A 17,465-nucleotide genomic window follows, 5' to 3' on the forward strand; every position below is an offset into this window, starting at 1 on the left:
GCAAGCTCAGTATGTGTAGAGAAAACTTCAGGGGTGATACTGCATCTCCAAGTGACTGAGGACACTGGGCCATGGGTATGACACATCTCATAAGTGACCACATGATGTACTAAATCTGAGATCAGTGTCCAGTTGGCTCAGTTCCTGAGGACAGTGCTCAGCAACTGTGTGCTCAGGTGAGTTACTCAACCTCTCTAAGTCTAAGCTTCCTCTTCCTTAAAGCGGAAACAAAAATCCTTGCTGACTCCACTGTGATGACTGAATGAGGCTGAGCACGTAAGAGTGGAACCCAACACAAGTGGACATCCACACATACTAGCTATCGTATAGCTATACCATATAATATAGTATACTATATGATATAGTATAACTAGTATATACTAGTATATCGTATAGTATACTAGTTATACTAGCTAACAGTTGATAGTCATTGCCACCTTAACAACAGGAAGAGGAACCAGTGACCCCGGGTCCTCCTGAACTCTGATTCCACTTGTCTGTGATGTTATTAGTCTGTAATTCTATTTCTTCTTGGCATAGACATACTCATGCCATGATTTTATAAGGAGCCAACTCTGTAATCTGTCACATGATGGGGCCTTGGCCATGGGAATCTAACCCCTCCTTGCTTTCTGGCACGAAGCATGCGCAAGGCCCCCAAAGGTTTGAGCACAGTGCCAGCCACTCTGGCCAGACGTCCATCCATCTGTCCTGGGCCCTTCGCCCCACCCTCACCATCTGTCTCTGCCAATGCCCATCGGTCTGGGTTGGTCTCAGCATCAGATGACAAATGACTGTATTGGAGGCTGTTGTGAAGGTGATGGATTGCATCCTATGAGGCTAGGCAGGCTGGGATGGGGGTGGGGCATCATCCAGTGCAAATCACGGAGGAATGAACACCATTCATCACAGCCTGCTGCCTCCAAGGACAGGTGACACCTGTGTGGCTCCAGGGTGTCATTTCTGTTGAACACAAGCAAGTTAATGGAGCCTGACCTGACCTGGGGTAGAGAGGAGAGGAAGGAGACCTTTCCTGCAGACATCCTCCCTCCCTCCTGGTTCTTCTTGGCTGCAATTGTCCACAGGCTGAGAACCATGTTCTTCCTGCTCAATTCAGCCAGTGGGTAGTCCAAGGCTGAAAGGACCAGTGCTTCTCTTACCCTGACAGGTTCTTCTGCCAAACTTACCTGCTGGTGTTCGATCACTGATTGCTTTGTCTTTAGGCTCACTTTAAAAAAACCCCTCTCCTTCAGAAAGGCTTCTTAGATTTGCCCTGCCCCTGGCCTGGCCTCCCAACACCTCCTTTGCAGCAGCCAGGCAGTTGGTAGCGTGTACTTTCTCTTCTTCCTAGCTATACAATGAAGTGCTTTTAAGAAGCCACCCGTGGTTATACCCAGTAGCTATCTGCACTCTACAGTTTGCGAAGCAGATCCTCGAAATTCAGTGCATTTAACCTCATGGATTCCCTTTCCCCTATTTGGGCAAAGGAAGGCCCAAAGAAGCCTAGGACATAGTCTTCCTGTGGGAACCAGTCCTGAGCCCCACAGTTTGGGGTGTGAGTGAACCCAACTAGGAGTCAGTACGGTACATGGTTGGTTCCCGCAGGTCCAGCACTCCCTGCCCCCACCTCTGCGAGGGGACAGAGGGCCATATGAATGCTGCTCTCAGCTGCAGAGGCCTTCTCTCCCATTGGGCTCAGCTTTAGAAATAAATTCCTCTGGCCTCATTTACACTCTTGAGTCTGTTTCTCCACTGGCTGCTCTTCTGCCCTCTGGCTTTCAGTCCTGGGGATCTGGGTGAGACTGGGAGACCCTCTTCCATCCTCTGGTGACTTACACAGGGTCTGATGCATTTGAGGCTGATGCAAGAAGGGGAAAAAAGAGTCTCCACTGCATCCTGTCTGTTACCCGCCATCCCTGGGGCCATGCCCAGAATGAGAGGAGTCTTGACCTTGGGGTCCAGAAGACCTAGATTTGGGTCCAGACCCTGCTATTACTGATAATGACATCCTGGGAAACTAATGAAATTGGTTCATGCCTCAGTTTCCCTATCAGGCTTTTAGCTGACTTGGGATAAAATAACTATACGAAGCCCCCCCGCTAATGGCCAAGCCACAGCCTTGGTGATATTTCCATCCATCTAGTATTTTCTATATGGTGAGCCTAGAGGAAGCCAGGCTGCCTCTGCAACCCAAGTTTCAGCACTTAGTGTTTCTCTGTGCCTCAGTTGCCTGAGGTGTCAAGTGGGTGACATCCTGAAGCTCCTGTGCTGGCAGCACATAGCCTTACACTCCAGATCATTTAGCAGCCACCTTTGTCCCTTGCCATTGTCCCCAACTCACAGGCCAGTGGCAAGGCCTGAAGAGCTCTCTCCCCTGTTGTCCATGGGATGGTGAGCGTGTGACACATTTGTCTCCTGTGTCCACAGCCAAGGCTGCTAGCTAACCTCAGCCCTCATTCACTCACTGACTCCAGCTCCAGATCCTTCTTTTCCATACAGACCACGCCATGGAAGGAGACCCTGTGAGAACCTGGCATCCTGAGAGGTAAGGGGCAGGGGCGACTCACCAGAGACATTACTGGCCAGGGACAGATTCTCACAGCGTTGATCCTGGAGGGAGGTGGAGACAGGGTTCAGCCCCAGAAGGAGAAGGGCCTGTGGGCATATAAGACACTGTTAGGAGCGCTTGGCAGTCTGACCTGATGATTCTTGCCCCTCCTCCTCTGCCCAGCATCCTACCCTTTCCCAGTCTCTTAGTGCCCTCCTGAATGTTTGAAACTGCCTGGTTCACGGAGGGCTGGGAATGGAAGCTGGTGTTTGTCTTTGGCCATCTCCACATGTCCAACCAGGTCCCTACAAAGGCATGTACACACATTTGCACCCAACCTTCTACCTCTCCTTTTTCATGTGTCAAACTCTGATGTACTATGATATGTACGATGGCTTGATTGTCCCTGGGGCCAGCATGGATATGGCTATTGCACATGGAGAAACTGAGGCAATGAAGAAATGATCGTGTCTGGGAAGATGGGTCCCTATTCTAGGGAAAGCCTTTGTCCCACTGAGGGCTCTGTGTCACGTTGACTCCAGGATCACAGCTTTTTTGGGATGGGAGCAGCGTGGCCCTATGACTGGAGGGCTGTCTCTTTTCGAATGGACATCCCCAACCACAATGACACCTTTCTTAGGTTACTGCTGTCTCTAAGGTTAGAGTCTGGGTAAGAGAGCTGTGTGACCTCTCTGGGCCTCAGTGTCTGCACTCTTAAGCAAGTTCATCTCTCCCCTGTGTTTGAGAACATGTACCGTGCTCGCATTTGGCAACTAAGTTAGGGAATTATGTTGCGTTGTGGCTACGCAATGAGGACATACAGATTGACTTGAACTCAGTGGTTGTTATCTGGTCTAGCGAGGTTGAAATGGGCTGGAGCTGTGTCTGTTGGGGGTTCCTTTGGCGAAGGGGTCCAGACCATGTGGGGATAGGAGAGGAACACTATCACATGCATCTTTTCCTTCACAGAGAAGAATCCCTAGGTTGGATGGCAACCCTGGACATGTTCTTCACACAGCATTCCAGTCTCTCCTGTTCTCTTCTTTGCAAGCCCTAGACTTGAGTGAATTATCAACAAGGACAATGGAACCTTAGTTTCTTTGACTGTGGCTGGTCAAACCTTGATATGTTCCCCCCCCCTTCTCTGTCCATTTGTCCATCCTTCTCCCTTCAGAAGCTAGTTTCCTATGTTCACCTGATAGGAATGTCCCCTATCTCCTCCCATCCAGCAGACCCCCAGCCTCAATAGTACTCACTCCTCCCTTCTGTCAGATGTTGATGACAAAGGCAATCTCTGCTGTCTTCTTTCCCACCATGCATTTGTATTCATGACCAGAGCCTGGATCTAGCCCCCCACAAGAATCACCCCTAATCCTGGTGCCTAACAGAGCCATGTTGTCCCCCTTGGTGTCTGCCCAAGTCTTTAGTGAGCTTTTAATTCATTCCCTCACTTCAAGTATCCTCCCTCCATCCCACTCTAGGGCTCTCTTTGCTGACACAAGCTTCAGACTCCTCAGTCGTCCTCAGTCCCACCATCCTGTGCAGGTTCAGGAGCTGCTCTGCCATCAGCCCTGGGGATAGTAAACTCACTCCAGGGCCTCAGAGGTGGTTAGAATAAACCCATTTGTTGCCCTGGCCCCAAGCAACTTCCCACACTTTATTAATCAGTAATTAAGTTTCAGTCTCCAGAGAGGGGAAGAAATATCATTAGCCTCATTTTCCAAATGCAGAGGCAGAAGTGGAGAGAAGAGGAAGCCATGGGGCTAGCGGGTGGCTCTTGACAGCTAAACAGAGGGCAGTGTCCTCTTGACAAAGCTATGGAGCAGATCACTCAGAATCAGCAGGGACCCTGCTCTGTGCTCTCCCCAGAGATGGGTAATGGCTGCTGGGGAGAGAGGTCCCTGATAGAAAATCCTGCTCTTCTTCACCTCTTAACACATACAGACAAATCAGCCAATCAACGAATCAATCAGTTAATCAATCATTCAATCAATCAATCTCATTTCATCCGTGGGCAAGTTAAGTAAACTTTGAACCATATTGGAAAATATTAGCCTCCTGCCTGACTCCTACCCTTATCAATTTACTACTTAAAACATGCTTCCATCTTTTAGCTCCCCCTTGAAGACACATCATGCCCCATTCCCATCTACTTATCCTGCATCCTCTCTTGCTTTGCAGCCCCCTCCTGCTCTGGTCCACCTTTGCTCACACAGTCTACCTCTTCTAACCTTATCCAGCACCTGGTGACTCAGCTGTCCTTAGAGCCCAAACCCCTCTTTAGCACTCCAAAGCAAAGTGACTCAGTATACCCTTTCAGTGTCCCCTTGGTACGCCCCCATGCCCTGCGTGTGTTAGGGATATTCCCAATGGAGTCCTTGGGTTAGCCCAGAGTGTGTGAAAGCCAGCTCATTACCGTGCACACTCAACCCAGCTCTAATTAGATGATGAATTCGAGGACTGGAAGCTTTGATTCACACATCTTGATGTCCTGGAGTTCATTAGAGCAGAAATCCAGATTTGTTGGGGGGGGGAGGGGGAAGAACCAAATGCCACAGGGCAAAGGGCTTAGCTGACTTTGAACCCTGTTGCTTGCCTGTCTGTCTGTCTGTCTGTCTGTCTGTCTGTCTTAGATCTGCTAGGTCATAGAGCTGTTTTCTGCTCACAGAGGACCTGGGCTGCATTATGCAAAGGCAAACACTTCTTAAAATTCCTAAGCTGGTTTTTCCTCTCCCAAAAGGTCAGCTCTGTGGCAGAATCTTTACCTGTGCCCCCTCCTGCTCTGTGGAGGTTTATGGAAGCTTCTAGATAATTCTGAAATCTACTTCCACAAAAGGTCCAGTGTTTCCCTCTTGCAGACTGTGGATCTCTGTTTCCTCTCTGCATCAGCAAGAGAAGGCTCTGCTGGTGGCCAAAGGCTCCCAAACTTTCCAGGCTAAAATGCTGTCTTCCTCTTAATGAAGGTTTATTCATTTGTTTGAAGCCAGGCTCTCTAAGTAGTCAAGGCTGGTCTCAAACTCAGGCTCGAGGATTAAAACTGTGTCCTGCCATGACCAGCCAAAACTGGGTTTTTTTTTTTTTTTTTTTTTTTTTTGAGACAGGGTTTCTCTGTGTAACTTGCTTTGTAGACCAGGCTGGCCTCGAACTCACAGACATCCTCCTGTTTTTGTCCCCCAAGTGTGCCACCACACCCAACAAAATTGGGAATTCTTCATCTGGGTTCCACAAACACATTGTGTGTGTGTGTGGGTATGGGGGGAGGGGCAGTGTGAATACCCTGTAATAAACAGTTTTTTTTAAAAAAAACCTATTTTCCTCAGGAGAGTTCATCACTGCCTCTACTTCACAAGGGCCAGGCCTGCATACAACCAGATCAGGGTCTTCTTAAATCAGACCAAAGTACGCTTACCCCGAGAACCACCTCTCCTTGTGTGTCTACTCTGTTCTCTCCTTCCAGACTTAGCACTGGACACTGGCTATGTGTTTGGAACCACTTTTTAAACTTTGTGCAGTGTGTGTGTGTGTGTGTGTGTGTGTGTGTGTGTGTGTGTGTTGCATGCCCATGAGTGTGTGTAGCACATGAAAATGGAGTTCAGAGGAGGATGTCAGATGCTATCCTCTATTTCTGGCTCCCTTATTTCTCTGAGACAGGGTCTGCCGGTGATTGAGAAGTGCACTTGCTTAGTGAGGCTGGATGCCCAGTGAGTCCCTGGGCTCTGTCCCCTAATGCTGGGGTTATACGCATGTGCAGTCATGTGCTACATTTTATGTAGGTATTGGGGTTCAAACCAGGTCCCCATACTTAATGGAACAAGCAAGTTCTCTCACATACTGAGCCATCTCCCAGCCCCCCACAATTAGTTTAAAACAAACAAACAAACAAGTTTTCAGTATCTTATGAAACTTACTGCTTTCTTCTTTTAATAATTATTTTTTTTATTCACTTTACATCCCAATTGCAGTCCACCCTCCTCTCCTTCCAGTCCTGCCCTTACAAATCCCTCTCCTACTACCCCCTCACCTTCTCCTCAGAGAAAAGGAAGCCCCCTTTGGAGACTACCCCATCCTGGGACATCTAGTCCCATTAGGACTAGGTGCATCCTCTCCCACTGAAGCCTAACCAGGCAGTCCAGCTAGGGGAAGGGGATCCAGTGGCAGGCCATAGAGTCAGAGACAGGCCCCACCCCTGCTCCGATTGTTAGGGGACCCACGTGAAGACCAAGCTGCACAAATGTGTAGGGGCCTACATCCAACTCCTGCTTGCTCTTTGGTTGAAACTTGCAATTTTCTGGCTAGCAGAGAAGCTACGATTCTCTTAATGAGCTGACAGTGTGCACAGTTCACTCACTGGCGAGTGGCTGGATCTGTACCCCAGCCTGCCAGCCCCGGACCCCAAACAAAATGTCTTACTGCTAATTCTCTGTAAGCCTTGAAGGTCTAGTCTGAGAAAGACAAGGGCACTCTGCTATTCAAAGAGGTCACCTGCCTTCAAGAAGCTACACAACGGATGTCAGGCCCTGGCAAGCACAGGGCACCCACAGTGGGAGAGGGAACAGAGCCATAGAGAAGCAAGGAAAGTGCTAAAAAGTCTCTGGAGGGTTGGTGGGAGGACTTGGCCTGATGGCTGCCTGCTCCAGCTCCAGCTCCCTGCACCCCAGGCCAGCACAGTCTGAGCTGCCACCTCAGTTCCCACTGTGACTTTGGCATAAAGGTTAATCACACCCAGAAAATGCTTATTAGAGACCGCAAATAACCACTTTACTGAAGCTCCATTTGGTCTTTGAGGCACAAAGTACAATCTTCTTTGATGGGACAATTCCATGGTTATTAACCTTTTGGGGAGGGACCTAAGGAGCCACGGGAGGGAGGGAGAGGTGGCCTGGAGGTAGCTAAGGCTACCTTCACCTCCTCCAAGTTTCTGAAGGATCAGGAGAGGGATCTGCCTTCCAGGATCATCCTGGGAGATGAGCTCTGGGGAGGTGTGGCCTCCTCACTGGGCCTTCTTCCTCCTAGAGCTCTGAGTGCTGTTCTTACTGAGTGATTGAGTGGGTGGCTGGCCCTTGACATGTAACTTCCTTTTACGTGAAGCAAGAACAGTGAAGTTGGGAGGTGGACCTCCCAGGAACCAAGGAAAGGAAAGCTTCTGAACTGTGAGGCCAGCAGAGCCATTCTCACTATCTGGTCCCTCTGGGACTCAGAATTCTCCTTAGCTCTTGAGAGCAGGCTTGGTAGAACATCCATGAGACTGCTCCTGCTGCCGCCTGCCCCATGCCCTTGCTACCCTAATCACGGTCTGCCCTCTCTGAAAGCATGCACGTGGGAAGGGGTTTCAGCCTTAAAAAAATGGTGTTTTGTTGTTTACCTTGCTTATTTTTCAAGCCCTTGCTAAGCTGGGATTCTGTGTCCACAGAGCCCAAAGCTCAGAACTTGATTTGTAGAAAAATAAAGGAATTCAGAAGCAGAAAGCATTAGGACAGCATCACACACACACACACACACACACACACACACACACACACCCCATGAAGACAAAAGAGTGTAACTGAGTACAGGAAAGAGGCTGCATATCATGACCATGAGTGGGTTTCTGGAGGGACGGAAGCCTGTAAAGGGGGGGGGGCACAGTCAGGAAGAGAAAAATTCTTGGTCTGGGGAGGCCCAATCTGCCAGAGGTGGAGGATGCAGACACTAAGCCGAGATGGATCCAGGAGGCCAGGAGAGCCAACACGGATTTCTGGGCAGTAGACAACTGGATCTTATCGGTGCTATCATTTGCAGGTGTGGAAACTGAGGCCTAAAGGGAAATTGAAAGCCAAATCTGATACTTGAGGCAGATCCATTGGGCCTTGCTAGAACTGAGCTCAGGAGAACATGGGGACCCTGGTTAAAGGGACCAGAAAAGCCCTGACTCCCCAGTGAGGTCAAAATCCCAGCTCTGCCCCTTGTTTGCTTTTTTTTTTTTCTTTTTAAAGATTTATTTATTTTATGTATATGAGTACAGTATTGCTGTCTTCAGACACACAGAAGAGGGCATCAGATCCCATTACAGATGGTTGTGAGCCACCATGTGGTTGCTGAGAGTTGAACTCAGGACCTCTGGAAGAACACTCAGTGCTCTTAACCGCTGAGCCATCTCTCCAGGCCCTCTTGTTTGCTTTTGACATCACCCCATCAGGCATGTTTGTGTGTGATATAATAGGAAGGTATGTACGCATGTGCGTGTGCGTGTGCATGTGTGTGTGTGTGTGTGTGTCTATACATGCTCTCATGGAGGTCAGAGGTCAACATTAGTGTCTTCTTCTACTATTTTCACATTATTTCTTGAGACAGTGTCTCCCATTGAGTCTGGAACTCATTGTTTGGATAGGCTGGCTGGCCAGTGAGCCCCGAGGATCTGCTTGTCTCCGCCTCCTGGTGCTGGGATTACCAGGCTTTTTGACATGGGTGGCTGGAGATCTGAACTTGGGTTTTCACATTTACGGAGCAGGTGCTTTACCGGTTGAGCTGTCTCTCCAGCCCTCCTCCGACTGCTTTGAGTGGCACTCTTTAGGAAGGCGGAGGGGAACAAGCCAAGCCGTGAAGGAGGGAGCACAGGACTCATAAAGCAGTTTCCTCACCCAGGCTGACTCCCCGAGTGCTCTGAAATGCTGGCATCCAGCTTGCAGAAACAGGGCGTGTGCAACTAGCACTTCAAGCCTCGTCTCTGCTGCCACAGACACATGCACAGCTGTGGGCTAACTCAACCTGGACAGGGGATTCTGGGTGTAGCCAGGGACCTCAGAGGCAGCTTCAGACTCCACGGGCTCACAAGTGTCAAGCAGAGGGGTCAGTGTTGGTGAGGAGTACAAACTCTACACAGATCCGCTGAGACATGAAGTGGACATCTTTGCTTCTTTTGATCTACAGAGGTCCCCTAAAGATGAGTCAGGGCAACACCAGACTAAGGACAGAATATATCAGTGTCCCGTGTCCTTTCTCAGCCTTCCTGCCTTGCCCTATGCAATCCCCTCTCCCTCATTGTGCCCCAGGCCAGGTCCTCCCCAACAATCTCTGTTGACGTTCACTTCCTGTCCCCATCTCTAGGCAAAGAGCCTGTCTCCCCACCCCCCACCCCCATACCCTCAAAGTGGGTGAGCAGTGAAAGATTATTCCAGGCAGACAAGAAATAATGTATTGTTGCATTTAATTAGGTTAAATTGCTGTTGTACAGAGAACAAAAAAAAAATGGAAGGGGAAATCTCTGGCCTACACTCAAGGGGGTACAGGCCTGGGTGTTCCCCACCTCCAGACTGTCTTCCTGGGTCCTAAGCTCCCATGTGCCCTCCCCCATCCCTACCCTTGCTCCTGCCTCACTTCTCTGCCCCACTCATGGAGGCCTCACAGGGGGACTGAACCTGCTCCATCCCTGCTCCACTCATTGGGCAGTGGAGTTTGCACATGGCCTTGGAGAGCACCAGAGTATGTCTGCTAGCGCTGTAAGCTCCTGGGTAGGGTCTGCGGCTATTTTGATATCCTCAATAAATTGGAAGACATGTGGAATGAATGAATGAATGAATGAATGAACGGACGGACGGACGAACAAGACAGATTGAATTTCTCTTTCTACCCCCTTGGTCCAAAGAGTCCTACGATAATTTCCACAATGGCTTTCAACCCTCTCTCCTTCCTTCTCTTCCTTCCTTTCTTCCTTTTCTTCTTTTTCTCTCTTTGGGTTTCTGGGACAAGCTCTCACTCTAGCCTAGGAACTCGCTATGGACCTTAGACTGGCCTTGACTCTTGGCAATCCTTCTGCCTCTGCCTTCTCATGCTGGGATTCCAGGCATGTGCCACTGTGCCCAGCTCCACCAAGACATTTTGACATCTCCTGATTTCTCCCTTCCTTCTCTCCTCCTGGTGGTGAGCATCTCTTCTCTTGCTCTGGCTTCCTGCACACCACGCCTGCCTTGGATCAGCCAGGGAGCTGAGCTCAAGAAAGGCGTACCCTGGTGTACCCTGGTGTACCCTGGAGAAGGGAAGTGTGGCTCGGACAGACTTGTTCTGGGACAGTAGACAAGTCACTGCCCAGCCTCAGTTTCCACAAGTGTGAAATGAGTAGGACATTTGTTCTTGACATTCTTCTCCAGGTATGAATGTACTCTGGCTCCAAGACTCTCAGGAAAACCCAAATCCAACCTCTAACTCGGGAGAGCTCCACAGAGGAACATCTAACTGTTCAGGCCCACTTGTGTAACCTTGAGAAAACCACTGAACTTCTGCCAGTCTTTTTCCTGTCTGTAAATGGGACCAGTTGGAATGAGATATCTACACCCAGAAGCTCTTGGAAAGATTTGGTAATTTAGCGCATACAGAGTAACAGGGGGCCAAGGGGCTGGCCAGCTCTCCAGCAACGGGCTATCTTTCTGATGGGTGTTTCTTCCACGACTGTCTTCCATTCCAGAAATGCCCCTGCCTGGTCTCCTGCAATCATCCTTCATCACCAGTCTGTTCCCAGGAGCTGTGGTCACCTACAAAAGTGTGTGTGTGTGTGTGTGTGTGTGTGTGTGTGTGTGTCACCCTTGATGTGGACTAGCTGGTTTTGGGCATGAAGACATGGACTGGTACCTATTTCCAATCCCCATGATGATGGTTAATTCCCACTATAGGCCTAATTGGGTTAAGAAACAAATACAACAGCACCTGACATACAGAACAAGTCCCAGGATAGCTAGGCCTGTTGCACAGAGACACTCTGTCTTGAAAAAACAACCCTCTGTACGCCCAAAGAGAAAGAAACACACCTTTGGATGTCTCTGTGAGGGAATTTCCAGAGAGAGAGGTTAGATCTCAATCAACAAGGAGGGACAACCCACTCTGAATATGGGTGGCAGCATCCTGTGGCCTGAAGTCTGACAGTGAATGAAGGGGTCAGGGGAGGAGAAGGTGAGCTGACTGTGAGCAAGCCCCTTCCTCTGTCTCTCCGTCAGGGCCGTAGAGCAAGCTGCTTTTGCCACTGTGCTTCTGTGACGGACTGTTCTCCCCTGGGCCATGAGCCAAACCAACCCTTCCTTCCTCCAGTTGTTTTTGTCAGTTATTTGGTCACACGGAAAAGAACAGTAACTAAAACACCCATCCCGAATCTGCCTGTCACCCACTCTCTGTCCTAAGTGAGTCTTAGTTAGGGTCTCTAATGTGTTTCTATATCATCCCCAGAACCAAGTTAGGGAAGAAAGATTTTATTTCATTTTACAGTTGTGCGTGAAGAAAGTCAGGGCAGGAACTCAAGCAGAGGCCACGGAGGAGCAAGGCTTACTGGCTTGCCCAGCCTGCTTTCTTATACAGAACCACTGCCCAGGGTTGGCATCACCCGCAGTGGCTGGGCCTTTCATGTCGACTATTATGAAGACAATATCAAGAAAACTGGCCTATAGGCCAACTTTTGCAAGGCATTTTCTCCATCAAGATCCCCCTTCCAAATAACTAACTTGTATCAAGTTGACACTAAGCTAGCTAGGATGGTACGACCTGCTCTCTCATAGCCTCAGTGACATGATTGCCCAGTGACGTTCTATTTCCTGGTTTCACTGAAGACTTGCCCATTAACAGACTAAGGGATAGTGTTTCTCATTGTAGCAGTATGAATAGGAATAGCCCCGTAGGTTCATAGATTTGAATGCTTGGTCACTGGGGAGTGGCACTATTTGACAGGGCTTGTGGCCCTGTTAGAGGGAGCATGTCACTGGGGGTGGGCTTTGGGTCCCAAACGCTCAGTACAGGGCCATTGTCCTTCTGTCTGTATGTCTGCTTCCTGTGGATCAGGATGAAGAATTCTCAGTTACTCTCCAGCACTATGTCTGCCTGCATCCTACCATGCTTCCCACCATGATGACAATGGACGAAGCCTCTAAAATCAAGGACCAATGAAATGTTTTCCTTCATAAGAGTTGTCATGGTCGGGGTGTTTCTTCACAGAAATAGAACATTGCCTAAGACACTCATGTAATCTCAACCCATCCCAAGCTGGAGCCCTTACCACCTCTCCACTGTGTACAGATGTCAAACTGGTGTGAACAGACAGTCTTGCTCACGGCTGTTACCCTAGCAACTGGAGGCACTGGAATGGAAGCCGCTCTCCTGTCCTAACAAGACAGCTTGTTCTCTCTCTCCCCCCCACCCCAGCCCTTCTATAAGCCTGATGCATCCAAGTAGGTATAGGTTTCTTTTGCCTCTAAACCTCTAAGTTACAGCTATTGCTGCAACGTGCTGTAGAAAGAACAGGGAAACAGAGTCCCTTATGGTACCAGGAAGGGAGACAAGAGGTAAGTAGAACTTAGTTTGACTCTCACAGATGCATGGAGCCTGGGTTGGGCTCTAATCCTGCTCCCGGGCTGGGGAACTGGAAGCTATGAGCTGTGTGTGATCCCTGGATGCTGATACATTTCCTTGAGGAGGCAGAAGCTAGATCCCAGATGTCAGGACAGCTTTGGAGACATCAGCCTTCCAGGTGACATCCCCCTGCCCTGGGGGCTTTTGATCAGCTGCACAGAGACAAGTGTGAAGTGGGAGGTTGCCATGCAGTGGCAGAAGCTTGTCCTTGGAGGAGAAGCATTTCAGACATGGCTTTGAGGAGGCTGGGAAGGGAGGAGGAGCCTGCTTGGCAGCTGGCGAGTAGGTCTATTATAGAAAGCCTAGAGCTTCTGCAACTGGATGTTTTGGGTGAGCAGCTGCCTGCCAAGGCCACTCAGGAGCATGAGCTTAGCGGCTGCTGGACCGAGGCCCACTGAGCAGAAATTAGGAATAATCATGGGACAGGCAATGGCCTTGTCTATGTTTCTCAACCAGGTGATTCGTGGCAGCAATTGGAGGGAAGAGTAACTGGCACTTAGCACGTAGAGGCCAGAGGTGCTAAACATCCCAGTGTCCAAGGCAGTTACCACAGCAAAGAACTATTGTCCCAGGCTCAGGGATTACTTGGCTGGTGAAGTGCTTGTCCTAAAGGCATGAGGCCCCAAGTTTGGTCTCCAGAACCTATATACAAATGCTACATGTGGTGTACACGCAGAATCCTGGTGCTGGGGAGGCAGAGACATGCAGATCTCCAAGGATTGATGGTCAGCCTAACTGGTGAGCTCCAGACCCAAAGCTAATACCTAGGCTTGTCTTCTGGCTTCCATACACACATGTGTACACACACACACACACACACCCAAACAAACAACAAAACCACTTGACACCAAATGCCAGCAACAGTGGGTTTGGACAGCTGTATTGTGAAGGTACTCACCTGTCTGCTCATTAGGAGGAGAAACAGACAATGGAGGTCCTTGGGGAAAAGGACAACACACAAGGAAAGAGCCTTCTACCCCCAGGGAGAAGCTCTGGCCGCTCTCTGTCCACCAAAAGCCCCTTGCCACAGTGAACCAGTCATCCCTGTTTCTGGCCTCAAGTTGCGATCAGAGGACTGGTGGTTACCCCTACCTGGCTAGCCGTGCCTCCCCCAACCAGTTCCTCCCAGCTCCTCCTGGGTGGGATGCCACAGAAGACCAAAAAGATGGGGACAGATGGATTGTTGTTTGTTGTGGCTGAAGCTTGGGGGCCAGCACAGGACCAGCACCTCTCAGAACAGGGTCCTGGATTCGGGACTTTGTCTCTTTTATCTAGACTGAGTCTCAGTCAAATGGCAGAACCACTATAGGACCTGGTCCTGGTAGCTTTAGATGAACCCACTATGAAAGGAGAAACTTGTTTGGCCTCTCTGCGGCACTGTGACCCACTGAGTATGCTTAGGCTTCCTCTTACCTCAGTGATGAGGGACAGGTTGACGAACATCTTACTTAGGGTTTCTGCTGCTAAGAATAAGAAGGAAGAAGCAGGCAGAGTGTGCTGCCAGCCTTCCCCTGCTAGAGTAATCCACAAAGTTTCCTCTTAGGTTCCACCCAGAGATGCTCTCTAACTGAAATCTCTACAGTAGAGCTGAAGAGAAGACACAGGGCACAAGCAATGATTCTGGCCCTGAGGGTGGGACTTGGAGCCCCCAGGTGCATCTCAGAGCAGTGCTATTCAAAGGGTGCTCAGGGCCTGTTTGGGCAGGTTTGCCAAGGGCAAATTGTTCGATACCAGTCGACAGCGTGATAAGTCCAAAAATCGAGAGTGGCTATTTAGAAACTTAGATGGGAATTTGTCCTTGCCGTGACACCCAAGCAAGTTGTCAATAAACTCATCTCCTTGAACTGGGGCTAGACTGATCCCAATGTTGTCAGACTGGCAAGGTGAATCACCGGGTGCTGCCGGGACCACATGCCAGGCTGCAGAGGACTGGAAAATCCCCGTGGTCTCTCTTCCCGCTGGGTAGCTGGAGGACAGAGCGCCGACTGGCTCATTATGGAGGGCCTTCTGGAAGACACAGTTTGAGTGACTGCTGAGCTTAGCATGGAGGGGAGGAACAGAGAAGACCGCTGATACCCACGAAAGTAGCAGGGGCCCCTATTTGAGCTTTAGTGGGTGCAGGCTGCTCACTGCAGAGCATCTCCTATTAACTCCCATCATTGTCCAGGTAAAGAGGGTACAGAAGCCTAGCGAGACTTTCTGAAGGTCACCCAATCAGGAAGTAACAGAATTAACTCTAACTCCAAGACTCCTGCTCTTTTGGCACTGGGGACAGTGCTCCTTCCTTGAGACACTCAGGGTTCATATTAGCCCTGCCACTCCTGGCCTGGGTCTCACAGTCTAGTAGCAACATTTACTTCAGACCATGGGGCCCAGCTATCTGCAGAGAAAGGATTCAAGGCCATCCCATTGCCACCCACAAGGGGCTAGGGGCATGTGACATACACTCAGGATTAGACCGTTCAGAGGAGATAGCAATGCTACCATTCTGAGCCACTTCTGCATTTCCTGGTTCCTCCTGCCTGGCTGTCAGAAGGATCAGAACACCTATGGTCCCATCTAGGGGGACAGAAGTGACCCAGGCCTGCTCTGTGACACCCCAGTCCCCAGCCTGGGCCCTGGCTTCCCCTTGATGATATTTCTCTAGAAACCCTCAAGATACAGACCCTCCTGTCTCTGTGTGGGCCGCCCCTCAGCATATGCCAGGAACAGTGCTGGAACCTCTGAGTGTTCCTGAGCACTCAGCATCAGGATACAAAGCTATCCTCGGGTACTAGGGAGAAAGGAAAGGCCAGGATGACCAAAGTAGTCATGCAAGCCAGCTTCCTTCTCATGCCTGCTCAGATCTCATGTTCATGTTCAATATGTTGTCTCCTCCATTATTCAGTGAAGCCTCTACTCTAGCAGACTGTCTGTCTTGAAGACAGACTCCCCTATCAAAACAAAACTGTCCACTCCAAGTCGTCTGTGGACACGGCTGCTCCTTCAGGACAGGAGTCGGTATAGTCCCAGAAGGATCACGCCCTACTTGTATTCTTTCTTAACCCCTTCTCATCAGCCAAAACCTTCCTGCCTCCGCGGCTGCCTGGCCCTCCCTCTTTCTCCCACCTATGCCCACTGGCTGCCCACCAGCAGTGCCCTCACGAGAGAAGGGGGCCACTGAGCCAGAAAAGGCCTTCCGGCAACCACTTAGCGCTTGCCAAGAACATCGAGAAAGCAAGGGATGTGAAAGGGAAGGATTACACCCTGCCCTTTGTCAGATGACACTCTTGTGCCTGTAGTCAGCTCCTGTTCTAGCCGTTTACCTGGGCTGGCTGCATTTTATTTCTGTGGCTCTGTGCACTTGCCAGGGACCTTGACCAAGAAGCTGTTCTCAGTCCTCTGAAAGCCATGACCTCCCAGCGCCTAAAGACTCAACCAAAATTCCTAAATTCATGACAGCCTTATATCTCTGCCAGGGGTATCCTGCCATGGCCCCATGGCCACATTACACTCTTGGGTGGTAGCTGGACACCTGCAGCACTTATTGTATGTCTCAGACCATTCCTTATCCAAAGTGTCCCAAAGAAGCCAAAAACTTGGGTACCCCTGTGCCCAAACACAGAAGATTCCAAAGTCAGCTCAAACAATCTCCTCCCTGGCCCACAGCAGTGAAGCCACGGGACCTGCCCATTCAGTTTCTCTTCTGGACTTTGACCTAGGTGCCGTGGCTCCCCACCAGACCAGAAATAAGGATGATCATGGAGAGAAATAGGTGCCACTCAGACCACCTCTGGGCTCCTGTGGTTGCTGTTCCCTGGACCCAGCAGACCAGTGACAGGATTGTCTGTTTCCATATAGTTTCCATGTGGTCCAGAAACACATGGTGGATGACTGCCAAACCAGAGGCATCTCATCAGGTGTCTCTGGGTGCAGGGACCTGCATCCTGGAGCAGAATCCTGACGTGTCCACTGCACATGGGAGGAAGGGCCTTTTCCAGTCCTGAGATGAAATTCTGAGAGGTTAGGCTCCCTCTTGCCCCATCATCCTGCCTTTTAATTTCATGGAAGCAGCGCCTGCTTCTAAAATAAGTGGCTAATACTCTGCTTCCTGACAGACCCCAAGGAGTTATTTGCAAAATAATTGCCTGTATCCGAAAGTTAATCACACTGTATCATCCTCCTTTCAAGTGTCTATTTTTACTGACAAATGTTTCCACAAGTCAGTGTGGCCTCTGACCTTGAGCTCAGCTGTAGGCTAGGGCTCTAGCCTTTCCGGGCTGGGAGTGAGGGGTGGGGTGTGGGATGGGGAGTAGGGTGTGAAACGTGAAAAGCACTGGGAATGTTCCCTCCTCTCCACTCCTCCTCCTTCCCCCTTTTCCCCATCTTTCTCCTCTTCTAAGTTTTTGTTTGTTTGTTTGTTTTTGTTTTCAATAGGGTCTCATGTAGCCCAGGCTGGCCTAAAATTCACTATGTAGTCCAGTATGACCAACAACTTCTAATCCTCTTGTTATTACCTGAGTGCTGGATGACAGATACATAAGCCACCATGCCTGGTTTATACAGGGCTGAGAGT

At 49.9% G+C, this 17,465-nt stretch overlaps 1 protein-coding gene across 1 annotated transcript in view; it reads right to left on the bottom strand.

Annotated features, from left to right (window-relative positions):
• The window catches only part of Crhr1 (corticotropin releasing hormone receptor 1), a 43,276-nt gene that overhangs the window by 20,078 nt on the left and 5,733 nt on the right, over positions 1–17,465 (bottom strand). The window contains exon 2 of the mRNA XM_076935657.1: positions 2,568–2,655. Coding sequence (XP_076791772.1) covers positions 2,568–2,655 — 88 coding nt within the window. The remainder of the gene's footprint in view (positions 1–2,567; positions 2,656–17,465) is intronic.

The sequence above is a fragment of the Arvicanthis niloticus genome, chromosome 6, assembly GCF_011762505.2.
Source record: "Arvicanthis niloticus isolate mArvNil1 chromosome 6, mArvNil1.pat.X, whole genome shotgun sequence".
Classification (NCBI taxonomy): Eukaryota; Metazoa; Chordata; class Mammalia; order Rodentia; family Muridae; genus Arvicanthis; species Arvicanthis niloticus.